Source organism: Ornithorhynchus anatinus, chromosome 1 (genome assembly GCF_004115215.2).
Source record: "Ornithorhynchus anatinus isolate Pmale09 chromosome 1, mOrnAna1.pri.v4, whole genome shotgun sequence".
Classification (NCBI taxonomy): domain Eukaryota; kingdom Metazoa; phylum Chordata; class Mammalia; order Monotremata; family Ornithorhynchidae; genus Ornithorhynchus; species Ornithorhynchus anatinus.
Window position 1 is genome coordinate 40,134,768 of NC_041728.1, and position 23,322 is coordinate 40,158,089.

Genomic DNA, 23,322 nt, shown 5'->3' on the forward strand with positions numbered 1-23,322 from the left:
TTTTCTAAAAGATATTTGATTTCAGTGAAAGCTGGGCTGACATCCATGCAATATGCTCTCACTCTCTCATTGTGCTTGCTAGGGAGGATGAGGCCTCCTCCGGGGATTCTGGGTAATTGGGTTAGTGGCCAGCTCCTGTCAGGAAATTAAAAGGCAGCCCTGATCGGGTTCCTGCTGCATGGGATTTAATGGCTTTGTATTTATAGAGCATTCTGCCTCTAGCCGGTGCCAGAAATATCGCTTTTCTGGGCATCAGAATGAAAAAAGAGAATGACTGACTATTTTTCCTTTTCCCCCAAATACCCTGCTTTGAAAAAACAACAACACACCAACTCATGTTGTACTTCAGAGGAGTCCCGAAGCGTATCCAAGATGCTGTGTGGTCTGTATTGTTTACACCCCCGGCTCTCCCTGACTCAAGAATTGTGTGAGCAGATCACACTTAGCAGTCTAGACTGGCAGGGCAGCTCTGTCCGGTGACCGCTACCCCAACCATCAGGAAAAGTTAGTCCGTCCCACCTCCATCCCAACATGCATTTGAGAAAAGATTCTGTGTGTATCAACATATGCACTTCTTGGCTGGGAGCTTAGAGGTCTCAGGGCCTAAAATGTGAGTACTGGTTGGTGGAACAAAGCTTTCTGGACAATCTTGCATTACTTAAAACAAGCAATTAACTGTCCCCCAAGAGATAATCTACAGTCTAGTATAATTAATTACCAAACACCACATGCCAAGCACCGTGCTAAGCCCTGGGATACGTTCACGGTAATCAAATTGGTCACAGCTCCTGTCCTGCTTGGACCCCACAATTTAAAAGGTAGGGAGAGCAGGTATCCCTATTTTCAGCTGAGGAAATTGAAGCCCAGAGAGGTTAAGTGACTTGCTCAAGGTCACAGTAAAAGAACTGGGACTAGAACCCGGGTCTCTGTTCTATAGAGCAGGGGAGGGGACATGTCACCTAATCCAGTCCTGACCAAGCCACCTATTACAGTGTCTACCCCAAATGGTGCTCCATCAATCCATCAATGATATTGAGTGCTTACTGGGAACAGAGTATTGTATTAAGTGGTTGGGACAATACAGTATAATTGGTAGACAGTTCCTGCCCTCAGGGAACTTACAGTATATCCCATATTCTTTCTATATGACCACATTAAAAACAAGATCAAATGAGATATCTATCAGGGGAGCATTAGAAGAGGAGGAATTATAAGCCAAGGTCCTGCAGTAAGGCTCAGTGTTAGGTACCCACCTACAGGTGTTAAATCAGTGACTGATAACTCCCATCCGTTTTTCTGGACACATCACTGGGCCACAGTCGGCCAGATGACAGGTGGTAGAAGGGACAGAACTAGCCACCTCTCCTAAAGTACTTCATCTAATGGTCTCACCATCACAAGAAACCCAGCCTAGGACACCAAGGCTACTTTGGGTTTTAGAAGACTTGCCTAAGCCAGGATAAAGCCAGCAACAAATGGACCAGTCCATTACAGAAGGCCGATCTCTTCCTCCCACATGTGAAACAGGGAAGTCCGGCCAGATCTCTTCCAGACTTTTGGCCCCTGGAAGTTGCCCACGGCTTACAATCCAACAGAGGGCCAACAGAGGTTTACACTCATATGCCCAACCGCCATCCCCTCAGGCCACTAGTCAAGCAGGAATCCAAAACCAAGAGGGTCTCCACCCTGGCACTGCTCTGGCTCCTTTACACCTGGGCAAACATTTCCTTTAAAAAATCCTTTCCGACTTTGCCACCCCCAACTTCCCAGCAGGTGGTGGGTGAGCCTGGGGTACACAGGAGTGATTAACCTCTAGCAAACACTCCTGTGGTTTGAGGGGACCCATCGGTAAACCAAAATACCTTGGGTCACCTTGTGAGACAGTCTTCATTGTTGAGAGCTGAAGCCTAGACAGAAAGGAAAATACCAGAAGTAGAAAACTCCTGTTTATGAACCAGTTCTGTATTGATTATCACCATGGCAAGCTGGCACAGGCCCCAATCCATCAGCCAGTGGTGCTCATTGAGCAATATCACTCCTCCTCTCTCTCTGTTCATCCCCATGGCTCTCCTTCTTGAAACCCTTGCCCTCTCCATGGGTAAGGTCTGCTCCACCTGCCCTCACATGTAGTTTGACAAGATGACAGTGTCGACTGGAGACACCCCCAAGGTTCTTCCCACATGGTGGGGATCATGCTCTTGCAGGATCCCACATTCTAAAAAAGTTGCCTTGTAGCACCCATCAGGTCCAGTGCCACACATCTGTGCACATCGCTTCTTCTGGTGCCACATCATGCTGCATCCAGACAAATATGTGTCGTCAGACATTTTCTATTCCTTACACTCGGCTGTAGCCGAAAAACAGTGAAAATATGCGTTCCAGCAGAACTGAGCGGACATAACAAGCGGAAAAAAGCCCCAGAGGGAGGAGAGTAGGTCAAAGGAAGAAGGGCCAGCCTTAGAGCAAGCTGTTAAGGGGCTTTGCTGAGAATGCTAGGCCCTGAACAGAATGCAGAGCTGAAAGACCTACCCTTCTCCTGGGAGCTTTCCTCTAGAGGGCCCATGGATGAGGAAGGGACACAGAGGAGGAGGAAGCTTGCACAGATCTCCTAGGGGTGGGAGTGCTCCCAGCCAGACAGGAGGACCTTAGAGGAGGGGGTGGGTTTGGAAGACACCTTTAAATGGAGAAATAAAGATCTTTGTTACAGAGAAAGCTCTCTGAGAAAGCGGGAGAGTCTGGTAGTTCACAGAGTGTCTTGGTCTAAGAAGGAAAGAGCCTGGCCCTCATCTGTGTGAATATCCTCTGAGATGTCAGGGAGTCGAAGAGGCAGCTTCAGAGTGAAGGGGAACAGAGGGGGCAGGAAGAGAGGTCAGATGGAGGTCGCTGGGCCTTCCGGCTTGGCCCTACCTCCGACTTCACCAGCCTGCGGCAGGGCTGGCTCAGTGACTGCCAATTCATTAACTTTCGATCGGATCCAATATGGAGTGATGGGAGCCTTGTAATTGGACCCGACAGCCGCCGCCGGGCGGGGGCGGCACTGCCGGCTAGCCCGAGCTGAGCCTCGCCGGGACCCAACAACGTATTTTTAGATCTCACGAATAAACGAGAAACAAAAACCGACTCCCTCGGCCACCGCCCCCTCTCGCTTGGCTATTTTTACTTCCAAAAACCTGGGATCTAGTCCAGCTTTGGGAGGCTGCGGGGGTGGAATAGAGAGAGAGACAGGAATTAATTTACTTCCATTAAGAAAAAAGATCAGAAGTCTGATGTTATCGAGTCAGCGGGTGGACATCTGATCCGGGCGGGCGTCTCCGCATTGCCCTGACGTGTCCCTCTGGAACGGGCTGGGAAAGATCAGCAGACGGGCGGTTCAGTGCAAAGGCTTGGTTGGGACTGGCTCTGTCCCCCTTGGCCAGGGCCTGCAGAAGGACAGTCGGGGGACCAGCAGCCCAGGCTGAAGAGAAGGGGCCCTGCCACCCAGAATGCTTCTATGCTTCTACCTTGGCATGCAAGAGGGAGTCCAGAAGACTGAGGTGATGAGGGATTAACTACATGGCTCAAGATAGATGTGCTCCAAGCCATGTCTTTCACCTCACACTGGCACTGTGTCAGAACAAAAGGGCTCATCAGAGTCATTTAGCATCTTTGGTACCCAGCTTCTCTCCTGCCTGTATCCCCAACCCTCCCCATCACCAGTAAGCAATTTTGGGGGTGATTTTTACTACAGGACTCTGGAGCAAGATTTCGGGGACTGACCAGAGTAGCCTCCCCCTCACCTAGACACCAAGATCTGTCGGTCAAGTCTAGAGGTTCTTTCTTCAAAGTCGACTTTCTTGAGAGTCAGAATGCCTCTTCTACATCTCATTCCTTGCTACGGACCAGCAGAGCTCTGCCTTGGCAGGGGACTGAATGCCGTTCTAGGAGTGGTAAAATACCTGCGAATCTGGATTGTTTCTCTGCTGGTTTACCCCATACTGGATTAACTATGTGTGTAAAATACAGATAAGGTACGCGCTGCTCAAGGAAGTGTGGTTGAGTCCCAGGTGACTAACATTTTGCTGCTTCTGAAACCCAGAACCAACTTGTGGAAAACTAATGTTTCCCGCAGGGGCCATTGCGTTTGCTGTTCCCGGAAGGCGAGCAACTGATGGGGCAGATCAATGGCCGGCACTCATTAGAATAGCCTTATCCTAATTGCCTACCAGAGCGTCCTTCGGGGGAGAGCATAGTCTCATGGGAAACTACCAATCTAGACCTCTAGACCTTGAGGGAGCAAATCAGCTTGTCCCTTCATGAAGGATGGAAGATTGGAGGTAGCGGAAATCTCCCTATGCCCCCCTTATCAACGTTAATGCAGGGAAGTAATCTGATTGAACCCTCACACACCTCTGCAGCCATTTTGTGATCATGTCTGCGGTATGACAGCTGTGCCCTCGTCACTCTCGCAAATCCACCCGATCCTTCCCCTCTTGCCATTCCCCAACCTGATGCACACACACAACCAAAGACACCCCAGAGAACTCAAGCTACATTTAAACTGCGGTCCTGGCTTCCAAGGGGCAAGTGGGACCTTCTAATTTCTTGAGTCCCACACACAATTAAAATGTGAGAGGGGAATAAATGGCCAGGTGGGGGGCTCCAAGAGGCATCTTAATGGTCCAGTAGGGCCAAATCCCCCAGGCTAGTCTGAAAGGTTGGACTTCTTTGGAGTTTCCTGGATAGGAAGGGAAGCTTTCCTTCCTGGAGATGACAGAATGCTGCCCGACACCACCAACTCCAACGCCCTTTGCAAGTTCCACTGGGGGTTGAGGAAGAGGAATCGACAGAAGGGCTTCCACTGGGTGATTCTCAGGGAAAGCTATTTCCTTTCCATTCCAACTTGGGGGTTGCCCTCTCTATCGACCGCAATTACCAAACTTGAGGGAGGAAAGACTGACTACCCAACAACACAGAAAAGCTTGAGCCCCCCTTTTTTTTTTTTTAAAAAAAGAGACGCTTTCTATGAGCCAGGCACTGTACTGATTACTGGTGTAGATACAAGCTAATCATTTTGACATAGTCCCTGTCCCGAAGAGGGTTCACAGTCAATCTCCAGAGGAGATAAATGAGGTACAGAGAAGTAAAGTGACTTGCCCAAGGTCAAACAGCAAACAGGTGATGAAGCTGGGATTTGAACCCAGGGCCTTGGCCTAATGTACAGAGCACAGGCCTGAGTGTCCAAGCTGCTTCTCTAAAAACATGAGCGCAGCCCAGAATGTATGGAGACAGTGTTCTCACAGCCTCCAGAAAGGAGGGATTCAGAGCGGAAGACCAATTGCACCCTCACCCAGGGCACAGAAGACCACCAAGAGGAGGGATAGCACAGAGCAAGACCTACTGCTTTCAGAAGCAGCTCGGGTCCAGCAGTAAAGAGGAATGCTTCAGTGATCTTGATTACGACCCCTTGCTGTCAGCCGACACTCGCCATTTTACCCTCAGGGTCTTGGGTGAGACTGTTTTCCCGGCTGTACATTTGGGACAATCATGTGGATTTTATCTTGTGCTTAAGGTTCCCTCTCAAAAGCATCACTAACTAACAAGCTGTTCTCTTAGAATGATGAATCATAAACCACTTGCTTCTTCATCAGATTGGACCATTTGGGATTTTGCTGTCACCTTCCAGTCACATTGGCACTGGAAGACGTCAGTTGTCAGTGTATGCAAATGGAGGCCTCCCACCAACGTCCCCCTCTGCACTTCTGGGCTCTTTGGTGGACGTGTGAACTCCTAACCTCCCGATGCATTATTTACTCCTTACACACCCTATCTTATTAGCTCTAACTCGCCTCCCTGTTCCTTTTTCCTCTTTCCTCCTGACTGCAAATTATGTTATCATTGTCTTCCCTGCTAGGACAGGGATAATAATAATATAGTGCTCTGCACATAAAAGGTGCAATATTCATCATATTTATTAATTACAACATTCAATATTATTTAATATAAATCTATTTAATATTGTTATTTAGCATTTATTGGGTGCTTACTGTCTGCAGAGCACTGTACCTAAAGTGTTTGGGAGAATACAATGCAAAAGATCTGGTAGATACTATCCCTCTCCAACAATGAACTTACAGTCAATAGGGAGCTGTGCAATCAATACTATTGGTTGACCTGTGTCGGTGGCAGCCCCGGTACTTTTGCCTGGGGTTTTGATTAGATTTGGCTATGGTCACTTGTGGCCTGACTAATGGACAGAAGGGAGCCAGGTCTTGCTAAATCATGAAGTATTTGGAGCAGACTAACCATGACTCAAGGGGGAGCAGGAGAAGGGTGATTCCCAAGAAACCGTCTCTTCACGTTTCCCAAAGGGCAGGAGGGCAGGGGGATTTTCAAGCGGAAAATCTCCAAGAGAGGAAACATTAGAGAGGCCTCAACTTCATCTTTTTCTACAGAAGGCTATAAACCTGGGACAATCTGTACAACGGGCATTTTTGCCCATCAGTGCCACAGGGGAGCGGGGAGACGAGTGAACAGTTGGGATGGAATTTGCCCCGTTAATCCTCCTCAGAGGCGCTAACGGGGATGGATTACACAACCTAAGCATCCCGTCTGAATCGCTTAGGTTCAACATGCTCAATTCCTCTCAGGGTCAGTGGCACAGTCGTCATCCTCCAACGCAGATAAGCTAAACACCAGGCTGCTTCCCCAAGACAGGATGTTTCCAGCAGAGACTTTAAAGGCCGCGTAAGGATTGGCCCCCAAACCTGGGACCAGGATGATAAAAATAACTGTGGTATTTGTTAAGTGCTTACTGTGTGCAGGAACTGTAGTAAGTGCTGGGGTAGATCCAATCAGATCAGAACCTGTACCACACAAGCCTCACCTCCAAGGGGGAGGGGGAACAGATATTTCATCCCCCATTTTATAGGTGAGGAAACTGAGGCAAAGAGAAGTTAGGTGACCTACCCAAGGTCACACAGCAAGCCCTGACAGAGCAGGGTTTAGAACCCAGGTCCTCTGACTCCCAGTCCTGTGACAAGACCTGAATCCCCCTCGGTCAACACGAACTAAAAACAAAACGTGAGAAGCAGCATGGCTCAGTGGAAAGAGCACGGGTTTGGGAGTCAGCGGTCATGGGTTCTAACTCCAGCTCCACCACTTGACAGCTGTGTGACTTTGGGCAAGTCACTTAACTTCTGGGCCCCAGGTAATAATAATGTTGGTATTTGTTAGCACTGTTCTAAGCGCTGGGGTAGATACAGGGTAATCAAGTTGTCCTACTTGAGGCTCAGAGTTAATCCCCATTTTACAGATGAGGTAACTGAGGCACAGAGAAGTTAAGTGACTTGCCCACAGTCACACAGCTGACAAGTGGCAAAGCTGGGATTCAAACCCATGACCTCTGACTCCCAAGCCCGGGCTCTTTCCACCGAGCCACGCTGCTTCTCTACCTCATCTGTAAAATGGGGATCAAGACTGTGAGCCCCACAGGGGATAACCTGATTACCTTGTATCTACCTCAGTGCTTACAACAGTGCTTGGCACTTAGTAAGTGCTTAACAAATTCCCAAGGTCACACAGTAAGCCCTGACAGAGCAGGGTTTAGAACCCAAGTCCTCTGACTCCCAGCCCTGTGACAAGACCTGAATCCCCCTCGGTCAACAAGAACTAAAATGAAAATGTGAGAAGCAGCGTGGCTTAGTGGAAAGAGTATGGGTTTGGGAGTCAGCGGTCGTGGGTTCTAACCCCAGCTCCGCCACTTGTCAACTGTGTGACTTTGGGCAAGTCACTTAACTTCTCTGTGCCCCAGGTACCTCATCTGTAAAATGGGGATTAAGACTGTGAGCCCCATGGGGGATAACCTGATTACCTTATATCTACTTCAGTGCTTAGAACAGTGCTTGGCATATAGTAAGTGCTTAACAAATTCCATCACTATTATTAAAATGGATCTTTCCTCTGTTTAGTTTAAATTGTACTTACTACTCTAAGGGCCTCAGGAAATGAATATAAAACAGACAACGGACACTTAAAGCTAATTCGGACCCTGACACCTACCCCTGCTTCAGAAAGCAGTAATAAGAAACAGGAAATCCACATGATTGCTCAAGTGGGGCCAAACCCCTTACCCACTTGCAATCTTTCAAATCACTGGTGTTGATTGAGAGCCTGTTATGTGCAGGACAAAGTACTGAGCTCTTTGGAGAGTGAAATAGGGTAAATAGGCTCCTTGCCTTCAAGGAGTTTACAGTCTAGTGGGGGAGATGACACCAATGCAAATTACAGATAACATGAAGTAATAGAGCATATGAGATAGATACAGAAGTGTTTAAGGGGAACTGGGACTCTTTAAAGTGTCAGATAGAAGTTGGGGTGTAAGGTTGAGGGGATTAGAAACTTATTAATGAAGGCTACCCGGAGAAGATGTGATTTCAGAAGGGCTTTGAAGATGAGGAGAGCTGTTAGTCTGTCGAAAGGAAAGGGAGTTCTATGCTGCAAGGAGGGCGGAAGCTAGAGGACAGGACTGAGTGAAATGAGAATGAAGTAATAATAATAATCATGGCATTTGTTAAGCGATTACTATGTGCAAAGCACTGTTGTAAGCACTGGGGGCGGGATACAAGGTGATCAGGTTGTCCCACATAGGGCTCACAGTCTTAATCCCCATTTAATCCACTTAATCCCCACTCAAGTAGAGTAAGTAATGTTGCTTGAAAGGTTGAAGAGTGTGAGCTGGGGCCTAGTGGAAGGATAGGGTGGGGAAGGCAGAAGGAGAGAGCTGACTATATGCTTTAAAGCCAATTGGCAGGAGTTTCTACTTGATGCAGAGGAGTAGGCAACCGTTGGAGGTTTTTGAGGAATGGGGAGATGTACATACAGATTTGTTTTAGACACAGGAATGGAGAGACACAGTGAACGATGAGAAGTGGTATGGCCTAGCTGATGGAAAGCAAGCCTGAGCGTCAGAAGAGTCTGGGTTCTAATCCTCACTCCACCACTTGTCTGTTGTGAGACGCTGGGCAAGTCACTTGCTTCTCTATGCCTCAGCTACCTTCAACTGTAAATTGGGGATGAAGCCTGTGAGTCCCATGTGGAACATGGACTGTGTCCAACCTAAGCTTGTATCTATCTCAGCACTTAGCACAATGCCTGGCCCAAAGTAAGCACTTAACAAAAACTGTTTAAAAAAACAAAAACTACGGGCTGGAGTGGGGAGACATTGGCGTGGCGCAGTGGAAAGAGCACGGGCTTTGGAGTCAGGGCTCATGAGTTCGAATCCCAGCTCTGCCACTTGTCAGCTGTGTGACTGTGGGCAAGTCACTTAACTTCTCTGTGCCTCAGTTCCCTCATCTGTAAAATGGGGATTAACTGTGAGCCCCACGTGGGACAACCTGATTCCCCTGTGTTTACCCCAGCGCTTAGAACAGTGCTCGGCACATAGTAAGCGCTTAACAAATACCAACATTATTATTATTGGTGACAAGGTGCTGAGTGAGGAGAGTGATGCAAGTAGTCAGTGTGTTGGCCTTTGGATGGAGTTGAACAGATGGATTCTGGAAATGTTCTGGAGGAAGACCCCATCTAGGGGAAGACTGAATGTGTGGGATTGAAAGGCAAAGGAGTCAAAGATCATGCAAAGGTTGTGAGCCTCAGAGTCAAAGGGGATGAAAGTTATTGTTGACTGTAATGGGAAACTCAGGTCAGGGAGAGGATTTGGGAGGGAAGATGATGAGTACAGTTTTGAACAGTTTGAGCTTGAGGTCTAACAGGACACCCATGTAACAATGTCCTGGAGGCAGGAAGAAATGTAAGATTGCAGAGAAGTATAGAGGTCAGGTCTAAGGAGGTACATTTGGGAGTATTCTGCACAAAAGTGTAAGAGGTCTGAGGAAATTAAGGTAAATTGAAAAGAGAAGGGAACATAGAACTGAGTTCTTCAACACTCACAGTTTGGGGTTGGGGGTGAGGGAAGCTAAGGAAAGATGAGTGAAAGGGACTGAGAAGCACCAGGAAATGTGTCTGAAAAACTAAGGTTAAAGAGAATTTCCAGAGTGGCGCCGTCCAGTGCCAAAGGCAGTTTAGAGATTGAGGAGGAAGATTAGGACAGTAGTATTCCCACTAGACTGTAAACTAATTGCATTCAGGGATTGTGTGTACCAACTGCTATACTGTACTCTCCCAAGAGCTTAGTACAGTGTTCTGCACACAGTGAGCAGTCAAAAAAACCACTGATTGATGGATTGTCTGCTGTGTGACCTTAAGCAAGCCACTTAGCCTCTCTGTGCCTGAGATACCTCATCTGTAAAATGGGGATTAAATCTTCCTCCTTCCAATTTAGATTGAGAGCCCGTGTGGAACAGGGACTGTGTCTGACCTGAATATCTTATATTGACACCAATGCTTAGTAGAGTGCTTTGAATATAGTAAGCGCTCAACAAACACCATTAAAATAAATAAGTGCAGTTTAGCAGAAGAGAGGGCAGAGTTGTGCTGTTATAATAGGTTCCAAGCATTTTTCCACCTCTTCTAGGCTTCCCTTTCAGTTCACCAGAAAATCAGGCCGTGAACCAGGGTTACTATTTGGTTGATGTCACAAAGCACTATGGCGGGACAAAGCAGAGCCCAGTGAAAACTCTGAGACTCTGAGGTCCCAGTCTGATGGACTGCTTTCCTGCTCTCCAATTACAAAATGGCAGACCCACAAGGGCAAGTGGCCTCATGCCAAGATGATGAGGTCCACCAGCTGGAACCCTGTACCTCTCCATTGGCCAGAGTGGCATCAGGTGAGGGTGGAATGTGGAGATTCCTATACCTCCATCACCTAGCCCCCTCCTACTCCTCTCACTACTCTCCTTCTATAACTCGGCCCACCACTTCACTCCTCTAATGCCTACCTACTCACTGTACCTCAGTCTCGTCTGTCTCGCCGCCAACCTCTCACTCATATCCTGCCTCTGGCCTAGAATGCCCACCCTCTTCTTCATATCTGACAATTATTCTCTCCACCTTCAAGGCCTTATTAAAGGCACATCTCTTCCAAGAGGCCTTCACTGACTAAACCCTCCTTTCTTCTCCCACCCCCTTCTGCGTTGCCTTGGCGTGCTCCCTTTATTCATCCTCCCACAGCACTTATGTACACATCTGTAATTTTACTTATTTATATATATTAATGTCTGTCTCCTACCTCTAGACTAAAAGCTCATTTTTGGCAGGGAATGTATTAGATTGTTGTATTGTACTCTCCCAAGCATTTAGTGCAGTCTTATTCACACAGTAAGCATTCAATAAATACGATTGACTCACTGCCTGCTGTGTTTGGTAAGGAAGGTGTTGCCTGCCATTCCAGGTCAACAGAGTAGAGTGAGCTAGTGGAAAGAGCCAGGGCCTGGAGTCAGAGAACCTGGGTTCTAATCCCAAATCCGCCACTTCTCCGCTGTGTGACCTTAGGCAAATCATTTCCCTTCTCTGTGCCTTAGTTACCTCTTTGGATTAAGACCGTGAGCCCCATTTGGGACATGAACGATGTCCAACCTAATTGGCTTATATCGACTCCAGGGTTTAGTACAGTGTCTGGCACATAGTAAGCGCTTAACAAATACCATTAAAATAAGTTGTACACAGCCACTGGAATGTTAGCTTCCTCCCCTGTTTTGTGCCAGGAGTGCGCCTGGATCGGGTGCGTGGAGGCCGCCAGAAATATAAGAGAAGGCTGGACTCAGAAAGCAGCACTTACCTGACCTTACAGATCCCTCCTCCAGCCAAAAAGCCACGTAAGTATCAGCCTTATTTTGTGACTGGGGTGGGGGGGCCCCCCAGTGTCATCGGGGAAAGTCATCCCTGACCACACATCCATTGCACGAACCACTTTAGACTAGAAGAATATTTCTGCTCTCTGGAATGCTGAGTCCCCGATGCACATGCTGCCCTTAGGATCACTGGGAATGCCCCCAGGGTCATTGGAAGTGTCCCCCAATCCTGAGCCTACCTAATCCACCAGCCGACCCTTATAAAAGCCCCATCCCCACTGGGGTAATGCTTGGAGCAAAACATCTCAATTTCAGGGTCTTCTGGGGGATGTTGTTGGCACCGAGCCCAGTGTCTAGGGCGGTGTGAGCGGCCGCTCTGTGGCAATCAAGTTCAATTGGTAACATTTACTGAGCGCTCACTCTGCACTGGACACTCTGTACAGCACTAAGTGCTTGGAAGAATACAGTACAATAGAGTCAGCAGACAGGATTTTGGTCCTCAAGGAGCTTAAAGTCGATGAGGGAGATGGACACTAAAATAAATTACATCTAGGGAGAAGCGACAATTTAAAGTTGCATACCTAAGGACCTAAATGCTCATGGTGAGGATTCGAGTGCATAGGCTGTGAGGTAGGCAGACAAATAGGGATGGGGGGAATGAGTGATTAGTCCTGAAAGACTTCGTGGAGGAGATGGGCTTGGCTTAGTGGGTAGAGCATGAGCCAGGGAGTCTGAAGGACCTGGGTTCTAATCCCAGCTCTGCCACATATCTGCTGGGTGACCTTGGGCAAGTCACTTAACTTCTCAGTTACCCCCTCTGTAAAATGGGGGAAAAGAGTGGGAACCCCATATGGGATAGGGGCTATGCCTGATTAACTTGCATGTACCTCAGTGCTTAGAATAATGCTTGGCACATAGTAAACGCTTAAGTACTATTATTATTAATTTATTTTTTCCAAGGGTCTCAGAGTGCCAGATTCAAAGAGTCTGATTAGATTCCAATTAGGAGAATCCACCTTCCTGGTGCCCTACTTTACGGTTTGCTCCATTTTGTTCAAGACCAGACCCACCCAGACCCATCCTGAACTGTTAGGCCTTTTTACACTGAGCCTGCTATGCAGCTGCCATGGGACACAGCAGCCTTGAAGGATCAAAGCCGCACTTTGTCCGCTCTGCTAATAATCCCAATCACCTTGCCCACTACTACCTCACCTTGCTACTCTCTTACTACAAACCAGCCCTCACACTGCGTTTCTCTGACGCTAATCTTCTCACTGTACCTCAATCTCGTCTATCTTGCCACCCGTCTCTTGCCCACACCCTCCTTTTGGCCTGGAAGGCCTTCCCTCCTCAAATCCATCAATTACTTTCCCCCATTTCAAAGCCTTATTGAAGGCACATCTCCTCCAAGAGGACTCCAGAACTATGCCTCTCTTTCCTCTTCTCCCACTTCCTTCTGCGTCACTCAGATTTACTCCCTGTATTAATTCTCCCTCTCAGCCCCATAGCACATATATATATATATATATATATATCTACAATTTTATTTATTTGTAATAATACCTGTCTCACCCATGTAGACTGTAAGCTCATGTAGGCAGGGAATGTGTCTGTTTATTCTTATACTGTACTCTTCCAAGCACATAGTACGGTATTCTGTACACAGTAAGTGCTCAATAAATGCAATTGAATGAATGAATGAATAATAACAGTAACCCCCACTAGATTTAGGGAGTAGCTTTTCTTCTGTAAAACATTCACGGACCACTGGTTCCCTGCCGAACTGACATTGGGAAGGGGAGGGGAGACAGCTAAACCATTTCGCCCAGGCACAATAATATTTCTCGTTCTTTCCTATACCTACCAACTGCCACTTTCACCTAAGCACTCTAGTTTTCATATCCCCAAATGGGAGCGCTTTTGTGCGTATCTTTACATGCGTGGCTTCCGAGGCATTCATCTCTCTCTTCTGCTTTTGCAGTGACGAAGATAGTCTCCCACCTGCTGGTGGCAGAGCCAGAGAAGATCTACGCCATGCCCGACCCCACCATGCCTGAGAGCGATATCAAAGCCCTGACTACTCTCTGTGACCTGGCTGACCGAGAGCTTGTGGTCATCATTGGCTGGGCCAAGCACATCCCAGGTAAGCTCCCCTGAGCTTGTGAGCAAGCTGCTTGCATTGTCAAGGGAGGATCTGGGGAGCTGAAGGGAGGCTACAGGAGAAGTGTCCCAGGGCCCAGGCCAGAATTCTGCCCACAAAAGCCACTGGAATGCTTATCTATCGGCTGCCTGGTCTTCCGGGCCTATCCAGCTAGGATAAGTGTGGTTGTTTGGCTCTGACACAGGTGGAGGAACCTCTCTCGGTCATTCATTCAATCATACATATTGAGCACTTACTGTGTGCAAAGCACTGTACTAAGAACTTGGGAGAGTACAACAAGCTGACACATTCCCTACCCACAGTGAGCTCACAGTCTAGAGGGAGAGACAGTCTAGAGGGAGAGACACTAGACTATGAGCCCCACTGGTGGGAGTGGGGAGGAGAGCCAACTCTATCTGAACTCTTTGTCTCATATTCATCCGAGAACTTTGCATAGCTCTGGCTTCGAGCAAGGGCTCAGGAAACACCACGATAACACACCTTCCTGGCCTCAGCGGCCCTGTGGCGGAGGGTGGAGCTGGGGGGCCTACATTGTGCAGAGTACTGCACCAGTGGCCACCAGATCTGAACCCATCAAGACACTGGTTAGGTTATTGCTTCCTTTCCTCTCAACACACTCCCTGGTTCGAGGGGTTCCCAAAGAAGGTGAGCCCAAGTGAGGGAGGGGGACCACAGCACCTGGGGTAGTGAATTCAGATTCCCAATTTGCAACCCAAATCAAGCGATCAGGTGTGCCAAACGACTTGCCCTTGGTTCTCAGGTCTTGAGCCCTCAGGGTCTCCTTGGGGAGTCTCTGGACTTCTGCTCAGAGTGACAGTATCGTTCGTACCCAGTGTGTGTACGTGGGGATTAACGTTACTCAGATGTCCTTCTCCAAGGAGCCTGGGATCATGAGGATTATCACATTCGGTCACTTTAGAATCCACCTGATGCCAGTTCAGCACAACCAGGGTTAGGCAGGTGCTTAAGGCATCTCAGCCTGGATTGCTCCACTAACCCAGCGGCTCATCGGATGCTCCCCTCTCCAGTGATCTGAGAGCCAGTTGGGGAGGGGAAGGGAGCACTGCCAGAGTGAAAGAGGTGCTGACCACCCAGCCCAGTGGGAGTTTCTGCCACAATAACTGCTCTATGTTGCTCCTGCACGTCAGCTTGGATCATCTCTAAGGGCTGAGGCTGCCCTCTTCAGACCCGCTGAATGTCAGGAAGGGATGTTCTTCCCCTGGTCAGCTGCCTCCCATCTCCTCTCAAATCATCCTCTCTGCATCTTCCTTTCCACACCCTTCCCAGTGAGCTCCTCCTGTAACTGGCTGGATATGGAACTTGGGTTTCAATTACAACCCCCAAACCAGCACCCCCTCAATCACCTCCCAATGCTGCAGCCTGGTTCAATTGCAAACACTCAGGACGCTGGCTCGGAATTCTCCTCTGGGGATTGTTTTGTAGCTATCTGCATTCACAGTTTAGAAAGCCCCAACCCTGGATACGAGACATGCAGTTAATTAGATCAACCCATGGCAATTGTCTGTGAATCTCCCTTTGAGGACCCCAGCCCCTATAGAACACTCCACTTTTACCAACTAGCCAAAATAAGCCTTCCCGAGTAGGAGGGGCAAGGCCCCAGCAGCAGTTGGCTACTCCCTAGCCCCTGGGTTAGGGGGGTCAGGAAGACCCGAATCATATGAGTTGAATGAGTTCAACCAAGTCTCATCGGTGCCTCTAGGCCCTTACTCTGCCATTTCTGACCAAGCCTTGTCCGAGAGACTGAGATATTTGACCATTTCATGGAGCCGAAGGTACGATATCTGAGTCACTTTTACAGCACTGGATGAGTCTGCAGGCCCAGATTCTCAGTTACCCAGAAGACCTCCAGACTCCCACACAGGGAATGTGAGCAGGGCCAAGAGAGCTGGTCCCCAAGACCTCTTACCACCCCTGGGGTAAGAGGTCATGGTGAACGAAGCTATGTTGGTTCAGCTTGTGAGGATAGACTCTAAGACCATCAGACTGTACTCCACCATTTAGACTCTAGGTGCCTTGAGGGCAAGGGTTGAGTCTACCAACTGTATTGTACTCTTCCAAGTGCTCAGTATATTGCTCTGCACTAAATAAGTGAATACCGCTGATGGATTAACAGGTCTCTACCACCAAGCAGTGTTATGGGCACACTGCTCCCTGAGCAGCAAGATCTAGGTCTGTCAATCCTGAACTTGGGCTTTGCTCCTCAGAGGGAGGCTCAGGTAATCAGCTCACTCCTTCCCTAGGCCCTGTTCCTTGTGAGCGAGAGTAGATTAAACTTAGAGCCAATCTCCTTCCATCACGAATGGGAATTTCTTGATTAATTGCATTCAACAAACATTATTAGCTCAATATCCTCCCCACTCGGATAAGATGCCTTCCCTTTCCGGTGAGATACCCTCTCCCTTCTGTCATTTATCCCTCTTCCCCTCATCATGTGCATCCCCCTTTCCCCTGCTGCATGGGCATGGGCGCATGGACACACACACACACACACACACACACATAGCGCTCTGGGCCTCTCTCACATGGCGCTGAGCCACTGGAACACTGGCCTCCTCCCAGAGGGACTCTTCCAAGAGCCCACTCCTCCCCCATTGCCCACGGTGGTGCTCTCACTGGGAAGACAGGAGTGCCGACAGACCATGAATTATGGGAAGCGGAGTGACAGCAGCTGTGTCTGGAGTGGCCTCAGATCCGATAATTACATCTCCCTTTATTACCTCTGCTAATGGCCCTCCAGGACGACAGAAACTATAATAAATTCACAGATTATGAACTCCACTTGCCACAAATTATGTGGGGTTTTTTTTCAATTCATGGAGGCACACATTGCCAAGTCACCGAGGAGGTGAAAACCCTGAGGGTCACCACATCGGCTGGTGCTATTAGAGCCTCTTTCCTGGGGACCGTGGCACCCTGGGTGCCCGTCGTGGGCCAGTCATGCTCCCGGGCAGGATTGGGATATCAAGGTGTGTCGGGGGGGGGGGGGGGGGGGGGGGGGGGGCGACAGTGAGGTCTTGACTCTACACACACACACACACAACACACATGCACGCGTGCAACCAATCAATTCATCATATTTATTGAGTGCTTACTATGGGCAGAGCACTGTACTAACCACTTGGTAGAGTACAATTTAACAAAGTTGAAAGACATGCTTTCTGTCCACAATGAGCTTACAGTCTAAGGAAGAGATGGACATTAATATAAATTTAAAAATTGCAGATATAAACCTAAATTCCACAGGGCTGAAGGAGGGGTCACTAAAGGGTGCAAATCCAAGGGCAAGCATGATGCAGAAGAGAGTGGGAGAAGAAGAAATGAGGGCTTAGTTGGGGAAGGTATTTCAGAGGAGATGTGCTTTTAAAAAGGCTCTGCAGGTGGGGAGAGTGATTGTCAGTCAGATACGAAGAGGGAAGGGGTTCCAGGCCGAAGGCAAGACATGGGCGAGAGGTCGGCGGTGAGAGAGACACGATCAAAGTATAGTGAGTAGGTTGGCAGTAGCAGAGTAAAGTGAGTAGGCTGGGTTGTAATAGAGCAGAGAGATACAGTAGGAGGGAGCTAGGTGACTGAATGCTTTAAAGCCTATGGTAAGGAGGTTTTATTTGATGCAGAGATGGATGGGCAATCACTGGAGGTTCTTGAGGAGTGGAGAAACATGAACTGATTTTTTTTGTAAAAAAATAATCTGGGCAGCAGAGTGAAGTATGTGGGGAGAGACAGGAGTCAGGGAGATCAGCAGTAATAATAATAATAATAATGTTGGTATTTGTTAAGCGCTTACTATGTGCAAGCACTGTTCTAAGCACTGGGGTAGATACAGGGTAATCAGGTTGTCCCAGGTGAGGCTCATAGTCTTAATCCCCATTTTACAGATGAGGTAACTGAGGCACAGAGAAGTTAAGTGACTTGCCCACAGTCACACAGCTGACAAGTGGCAGAGTCTGGATTCAAACCCATGACCTCCGACTCCCAAGCCCGGGCTTTTTCCACTGATCCACGCTGCTTCTCTGTAATCAGTAATCAGCTTGGCCTAGTGGAAAGAGCACAGGCCTGGGAGTCAGAGACAGTGGGTTCTAATCCCGGCTCTGCCACAAGTCTACTGTGTGACCTTCAGTGAGTTACTTAACTTCTCTGTGCTTCAGTTACCTCATCTGTAAAATGAGGATCAAGATTGTGAGCCCCATGAGGGACATGGACTGTGTCCAACCTGATTACCTTGTATCTACCCCAGCACTTAGAACAGTGCTTGGCACATAATAAGCGCTTAACAAATACAACAATTATAATTATTATTATCAAGACTTGGATTATTGTGATAAATCTGGATGGGGATGAAAGGGTGGATTTTAGCAATGTTGTGAAGGTTGAACCAACAGAATTTGGTGACAGATTGAATAGCGATGATAATAATAATAATAATAATGTTGGTATTTGTTAAGCGCTTACTATGTGCAGAGCACTGTTCTAAGCGCTGGGGTGGACACAGGGGAATCAGGTTGTCTCACGTGGGGCTCACAGTCTTCATCCTCATTTTACAGATGAGGGAACTGAGGCACAGAGAAGTTAAGTGACTTGCCCACAGTCACACAGCTGAGAAGTGGCAGAGCTGGGATTCGAACCCATGACCTCTGACTCCAAAGCCCGTGCTCTTTCCACTGAGCCACGCTGCTTCTCTTACCAAGGTTACAGGCCTGTGAGACAGGGAGGATGATGGTGCTATCTACAGTGATGAGAAAGCAATACACACATGGTTAAGGCCTGGGCTAGGTGCTGGAGGTGTAGCAGGGCCCCAGAAATAACCCTGGGGCAGTCATTTAGGCAGCCTAGTTTCTCACCCCCCACTCGGCCACTTGCCTCAGTCTTTGCGTAACCTTGGGGAAGTAGCCTCCTTTCTTGTCTGCTTCATCTTTGGCAAATGGAGATGATGTCACCTCTCCCTCCCTCTTGAACAGTGAGCCCCATGTGGGACAGGGACAGTGTCCAATCAGTGCTTAAGGAACGCCACGATTATGACTATTATTATGATTCATCTGCGCCCTGCCCTCCCACTGCAATTCGCTAGGACAACTACTCACATAAAAGGAAGAGACGTTCCTGGCTAACTTCAGAGTTGGCCACCAGACACTTTGCCCATAAATTCTCCCCACATTTCTTGGTGTAGACCAGGGTGGTCTGTGGAAAGACGGGGTCGGCCTAAAACACCTGCCTTATTTGCTCCCCCCATCTCCAGCTTTGGAGAGTTGAGGCTTTGCCTTCTACCTGGGGTAGGGGAGACAGGTTGCTGAAGGAACCTTAAGTTTGCTTCTCTTCCATCAGCATTGGTTCCTGAAGGAGGAGCTTTCCGCCGTGGAAAATGTAACACAGAAGAAGCTCTTGGCCACCCTCTCGTAAGCCTGGTGTGTCCCCATATGCTCCCAACACCTCCCAACAGCATCGCCCAATAACCACTTCACTTGCCTGCTGACAGCCAGACACCAGAAACTCCAGTGCAGTAGCAGACTCCCCTCTGGGCCACTTCAAGGAACCTGCCAGATTGTGGAGTGATGAAAAGGGCAAGAGGGGGCGACTAAGGCAAGAGGCAGGGAGAGGTGCTCAGAGAGCAGAAGAGGAGTGTTTGAGATATCAAGTTGTCTGGAATGCTCCCCTGGGGGTCAGGGAGGGGCCAGGAGCAAGAGAGGCTCTTTCAAACTGGGAGAAAGGAGGTATAGGGCTATGTCTTGGACGAACTCACAATAGCCAGATTCAGGTAGACAGATTTTTGTGTTGAACAACCATAATGCAACATAAATGGAATCTGGAAGCAACTCTTTTCCCACAAAATGAAAACCGGATTTCCACACATACACAAACCCACATACATCCTCATTGGAGGAACCTCCCCCCTCACCCACCCAACTGGATCAGTTCTTGATAAGCCTTGCCCCTGTCTTCCAGGAACTTACAAGGAAGGGAACTCCACACAAATCATGAGACCTTCCAAACGCTTTTCCCCGATGTCCCCACTTCATTAGTTGTGCAGATTAGCTTCCCTCCATCATTTCCCCATGGACCTGGCCCCCTAGTTAGGTCCTGCCTTGTTCCCTTCACCGCTCTCTCTCCTCCCCCCACCTCCTCCCCATTCAATGGTCTATTGATTTCTCCTCTCCACCTCCTTGCCTTCCATCCCCAGCCTGTCCTCATCCCCAAACTCCCAGCCGCACCACACACTCACACACACACGCACACACCAAGCACGCTCACACGCCTGCTGATTGGTATCTGTTAATTAATGTAGCCCGGGGCCTCTCTTCTATTCAGTGGCCCGATAAGGAAAATTGGATGTCCATCCTCTGCTTACCCATTATCACCTTCTGCCTCCCCTGACAACTACACACACGCACACACACCCTCGCACACAAATGGCATCGTGATAAATACATAATAACCCACCCCTTTCCCCGCCACAGCCTCTTTGGCTGAGATAGCACATATATCAAAACCTAACCCATGACCGGTCAATATAGCAATCATCAGCTCTTTTGTTAATTGCTGACTTGATAATAACAGACATCAAATGATGGCGGTGCCGGGGGTCCCAGTCACAGGCGCAAGGATATTAAGCAAGGAGAATGCCGGGGGGGAGGGGTTCCTTGAGAGAGAAGGCCTCAGTCAATGGGCTATGGACCAGGCGACGATCTGAAGAAGGACGGGCTGTGCAGGAGCAGGGTGAGAGTGGGGAAAGAGGGGAGCAAGGGGAAAAATGAGAATGAGGGAGAGGGAGAGCAACGCAGGCTGGGAAAGAAAAGCAGGAGACAGTCCACAAGGGAAGGGGAAGACTTGATTGAGGAAATTCTGCAAAGCCCCAGAGTTCCTCACATCCCCAGGAGTTCTACATTGAGCAGAGCAGGGTACTTCCTCTCCACCAAAACTATTTACTGAGCACACACATATAGGAACTGAACGTACAGGGCCTGATGGGAATTGGAAGAGCAGAGCCAGACTAGAGCTCTGTCTTCCATCAGCCGGAACCAAGCAGCCTTGCTATGTGAATGTAAAAGTGTCCAAACACAAGTAGAGGCATACACTTTGACCTAAAGGTACAGCCCACACAGACTTGGGAATCGCCTAAGGAATCCAGAGTGGTAAGTCCAACCAGGCAAGGCCCAAGAGGCCAGGACTCTCAGAACAATGACCGAGACTGGGTGTCCAAGACACAGCCTCTCCCTGGGAAGTGACCTATGTCGTAAGGTAGCCAGAGCCCTCAGACAAACCAGGGCATTGCAGGGGAGATGCATTCCACTAGATAGGAAGTTCCTGAGGGCAGGGATCGGATCTACAAACTCTCTCAAGCACATAGTACAGTGCTCTGCACTGAGTAAGCGCTCAATAAATACCATGGACCGATGGGGTCTAGAACAGGTCTGGAAGATCGGGAAGGGAAGCCACCCCTGAAGGAGTGAGGGCTGAAGAAAGTCAGGGTGTCCTTTAAATGCCTCCTGCCTCCAGTCTATGAGGCTCCTGCCCGATTGTCTCCTCCTTCTCCCAGGGTTCTCAAATCTCTCCCTGGGAGACCAGATGAGCCTGCTGCAGAGCGCCTGGATGGAGATCCTTATCCTGGGCATCGTGTACCGCTCTCTGCCCTACGAGGACAAGCTGGTGTACGCCGAGGACTACATCATGGACGAGGACCACTCTCGCCTCACCGGGCTGCTGGACCTCTACCTGGCTATCCTGCAGCTGGTGCGCCGGTACAAGAAGCTCAAGGTGGAGAAGGAGGAGTTTGTGACCCTCAAGGCCCTGGCCCTTGCCAACTCAGGTACATGTTTGGGAGTGCAGACTTAGGGGATGGGTGGAGGGGTGCATGCTGCAGCAGCTAGCATGAACCCCAACCTCAGGATGGCGACTGGCCCTTAGACACACAGGGAGGCCCATCAGTTTTGGGCTCACTTGGGAAGCATCATGGAATGGTGGGTAGAGCACGGGCCCTGGAGTCAGAAGGTCATGGGTTCTAATCCAGGCTCTGCCACTTGTCTGCTGTTTGGCCTTGAGCAAGTCTTTTCACTTCCCTGTGCCTCAGTTACCTCATCTGTAAATGGGTATAAGACTGTGAGCCCCATTTGGACAGGGACTGTGTCCAACCCAATTTGCCTGTATACACCCCAGCACTTAGTACAGTGTCTGGCTCATAAGCATTTAAATACCATAGTTATTATTTTTATTACTTGGACAACAAGTTGGGGACCCAGTCTGCTGGGAGACACCGGCTCAGGGGAACTGTTTCTCCACTTGCTTTGTCTGTGCTGGAGACGGTATGAGGGGGAGGGGGGAAGGAAGAGGTGGGCCTCAGAGGTCAGTGGTAGCAGCAGAGAGGCCGGGGAGGGGATTACCCTGAAGTATGATTTCCTTCTCCCTCCCCAGCCCCTAGAAACTCTTAGGGAAGGGAAACTTTCCCTAATACCAGGGTTTTAGAAAATGAGGCCATTGGAGACTTAATTTTTTTCCACACTGTGCTTACCTTGTGAGGTAAGTGACCATTAGAAAAACTGCAGGGAGGGGGCAGAGCAGCAAAGGATTCTCCTGAGCCCTGGGCCAAGAAATCGCTGAGCAGCTCCCTGTGCTCTACCCAGTCCTACTCTGAACAATCTCTTTGGACCCAATAAAAATAGTAAGAATGATGGTATTAAGTACTTGCTACCTGCTGACTTCTGTTCTAGGCACTGGGCTAGATACAAAATAACCGGACCAGATATAAGATTCTCCCCACCCCCACCGACTGACTGAATTCCCTTCTCCACAGTCTGAGCAGGTTGTGAGCAGGGAATGTGTCTGTCTGTTGTAATATACTCTTCCGAGCGCTTAGTACAGTGTTCTCTATACAGTAAGCGCTCAATAAATATGATTGAATGAATTGGGGGGTGGTCTCTGCCCAATGTCAATGACCTGCCAATGTGGGCAGGAGAAAGGGGACAAAGAGGTAATAGGAGGGGAGGGAGGCAGGAGGCATGTAGAAGGACTAATATGACTCAGAGGCTCCATAAGAGTTCGAATCCCAGCTCTGCCACTTGTCGGCTGTGTGACTGTGGGCAAGTCACTTAACTTCTCTGTGCCTCAGTTCCCTCATCTTTTTACGAGATGTTCTTCCCCTTGACGCTGTTTAGTGCCATTGTTCTTGTCTGTCCGTCTCCCCCGATTAGACTGTAAGCCCGTCAAATGGCAGGGACCGTCTCTATCTGTTGCTGACTTGTTCATCCCAAGCGCTTAGTACAGTGCTCTGCACATAGTAAGCGCTCAATAAATACTATTGAATGAATAAAATGGGGATTAAGACTGTGAGCCCCACGTGGGACAACCTGATTCCCCTATGTCTACCCCAGCGCTTAGAACAGTGCTCGGCACATAGTAAGCGCTTAACAAATACCAACATTATTATTATTA

General features: G+C 48.9%; 1 protein-coding gene across 4 annotated transcripts in view; it reads left to right on the top strand.

The window, feature by feature from the left end:
* ESRRB (estrogen related receptor beta) overlaps positions 1-23,322 on the top strand; it is a 216,207-nt gene that overhangs the window by 186,942 nt on the left and 5,943 nt on the right. For 3 of the 4 annotated variants that reach the window (XM_029071453.2, XM_029071452.2, XM_029071456.2), the window contains 3 exons: positions 11,640-11,750; positions 13,708-13,869; positions 21,434-21,703. In XM_029071453.2, coding sequence (XP_028927286.1) covers positions 11,640-11,750; positions 13,708-13,869; positions 21,434-21,703 — 543 coding nt within the window. Of the gene's footprint in view, positions 1-10,610; positions 10,764-11,639; positions 11,751-13,707; positions 13,870-21,433; positions 21,704-23,322 lie in introns of those variants that run through there. The other variant, XM_029071455.2, reaches the window with a different exon arrangement.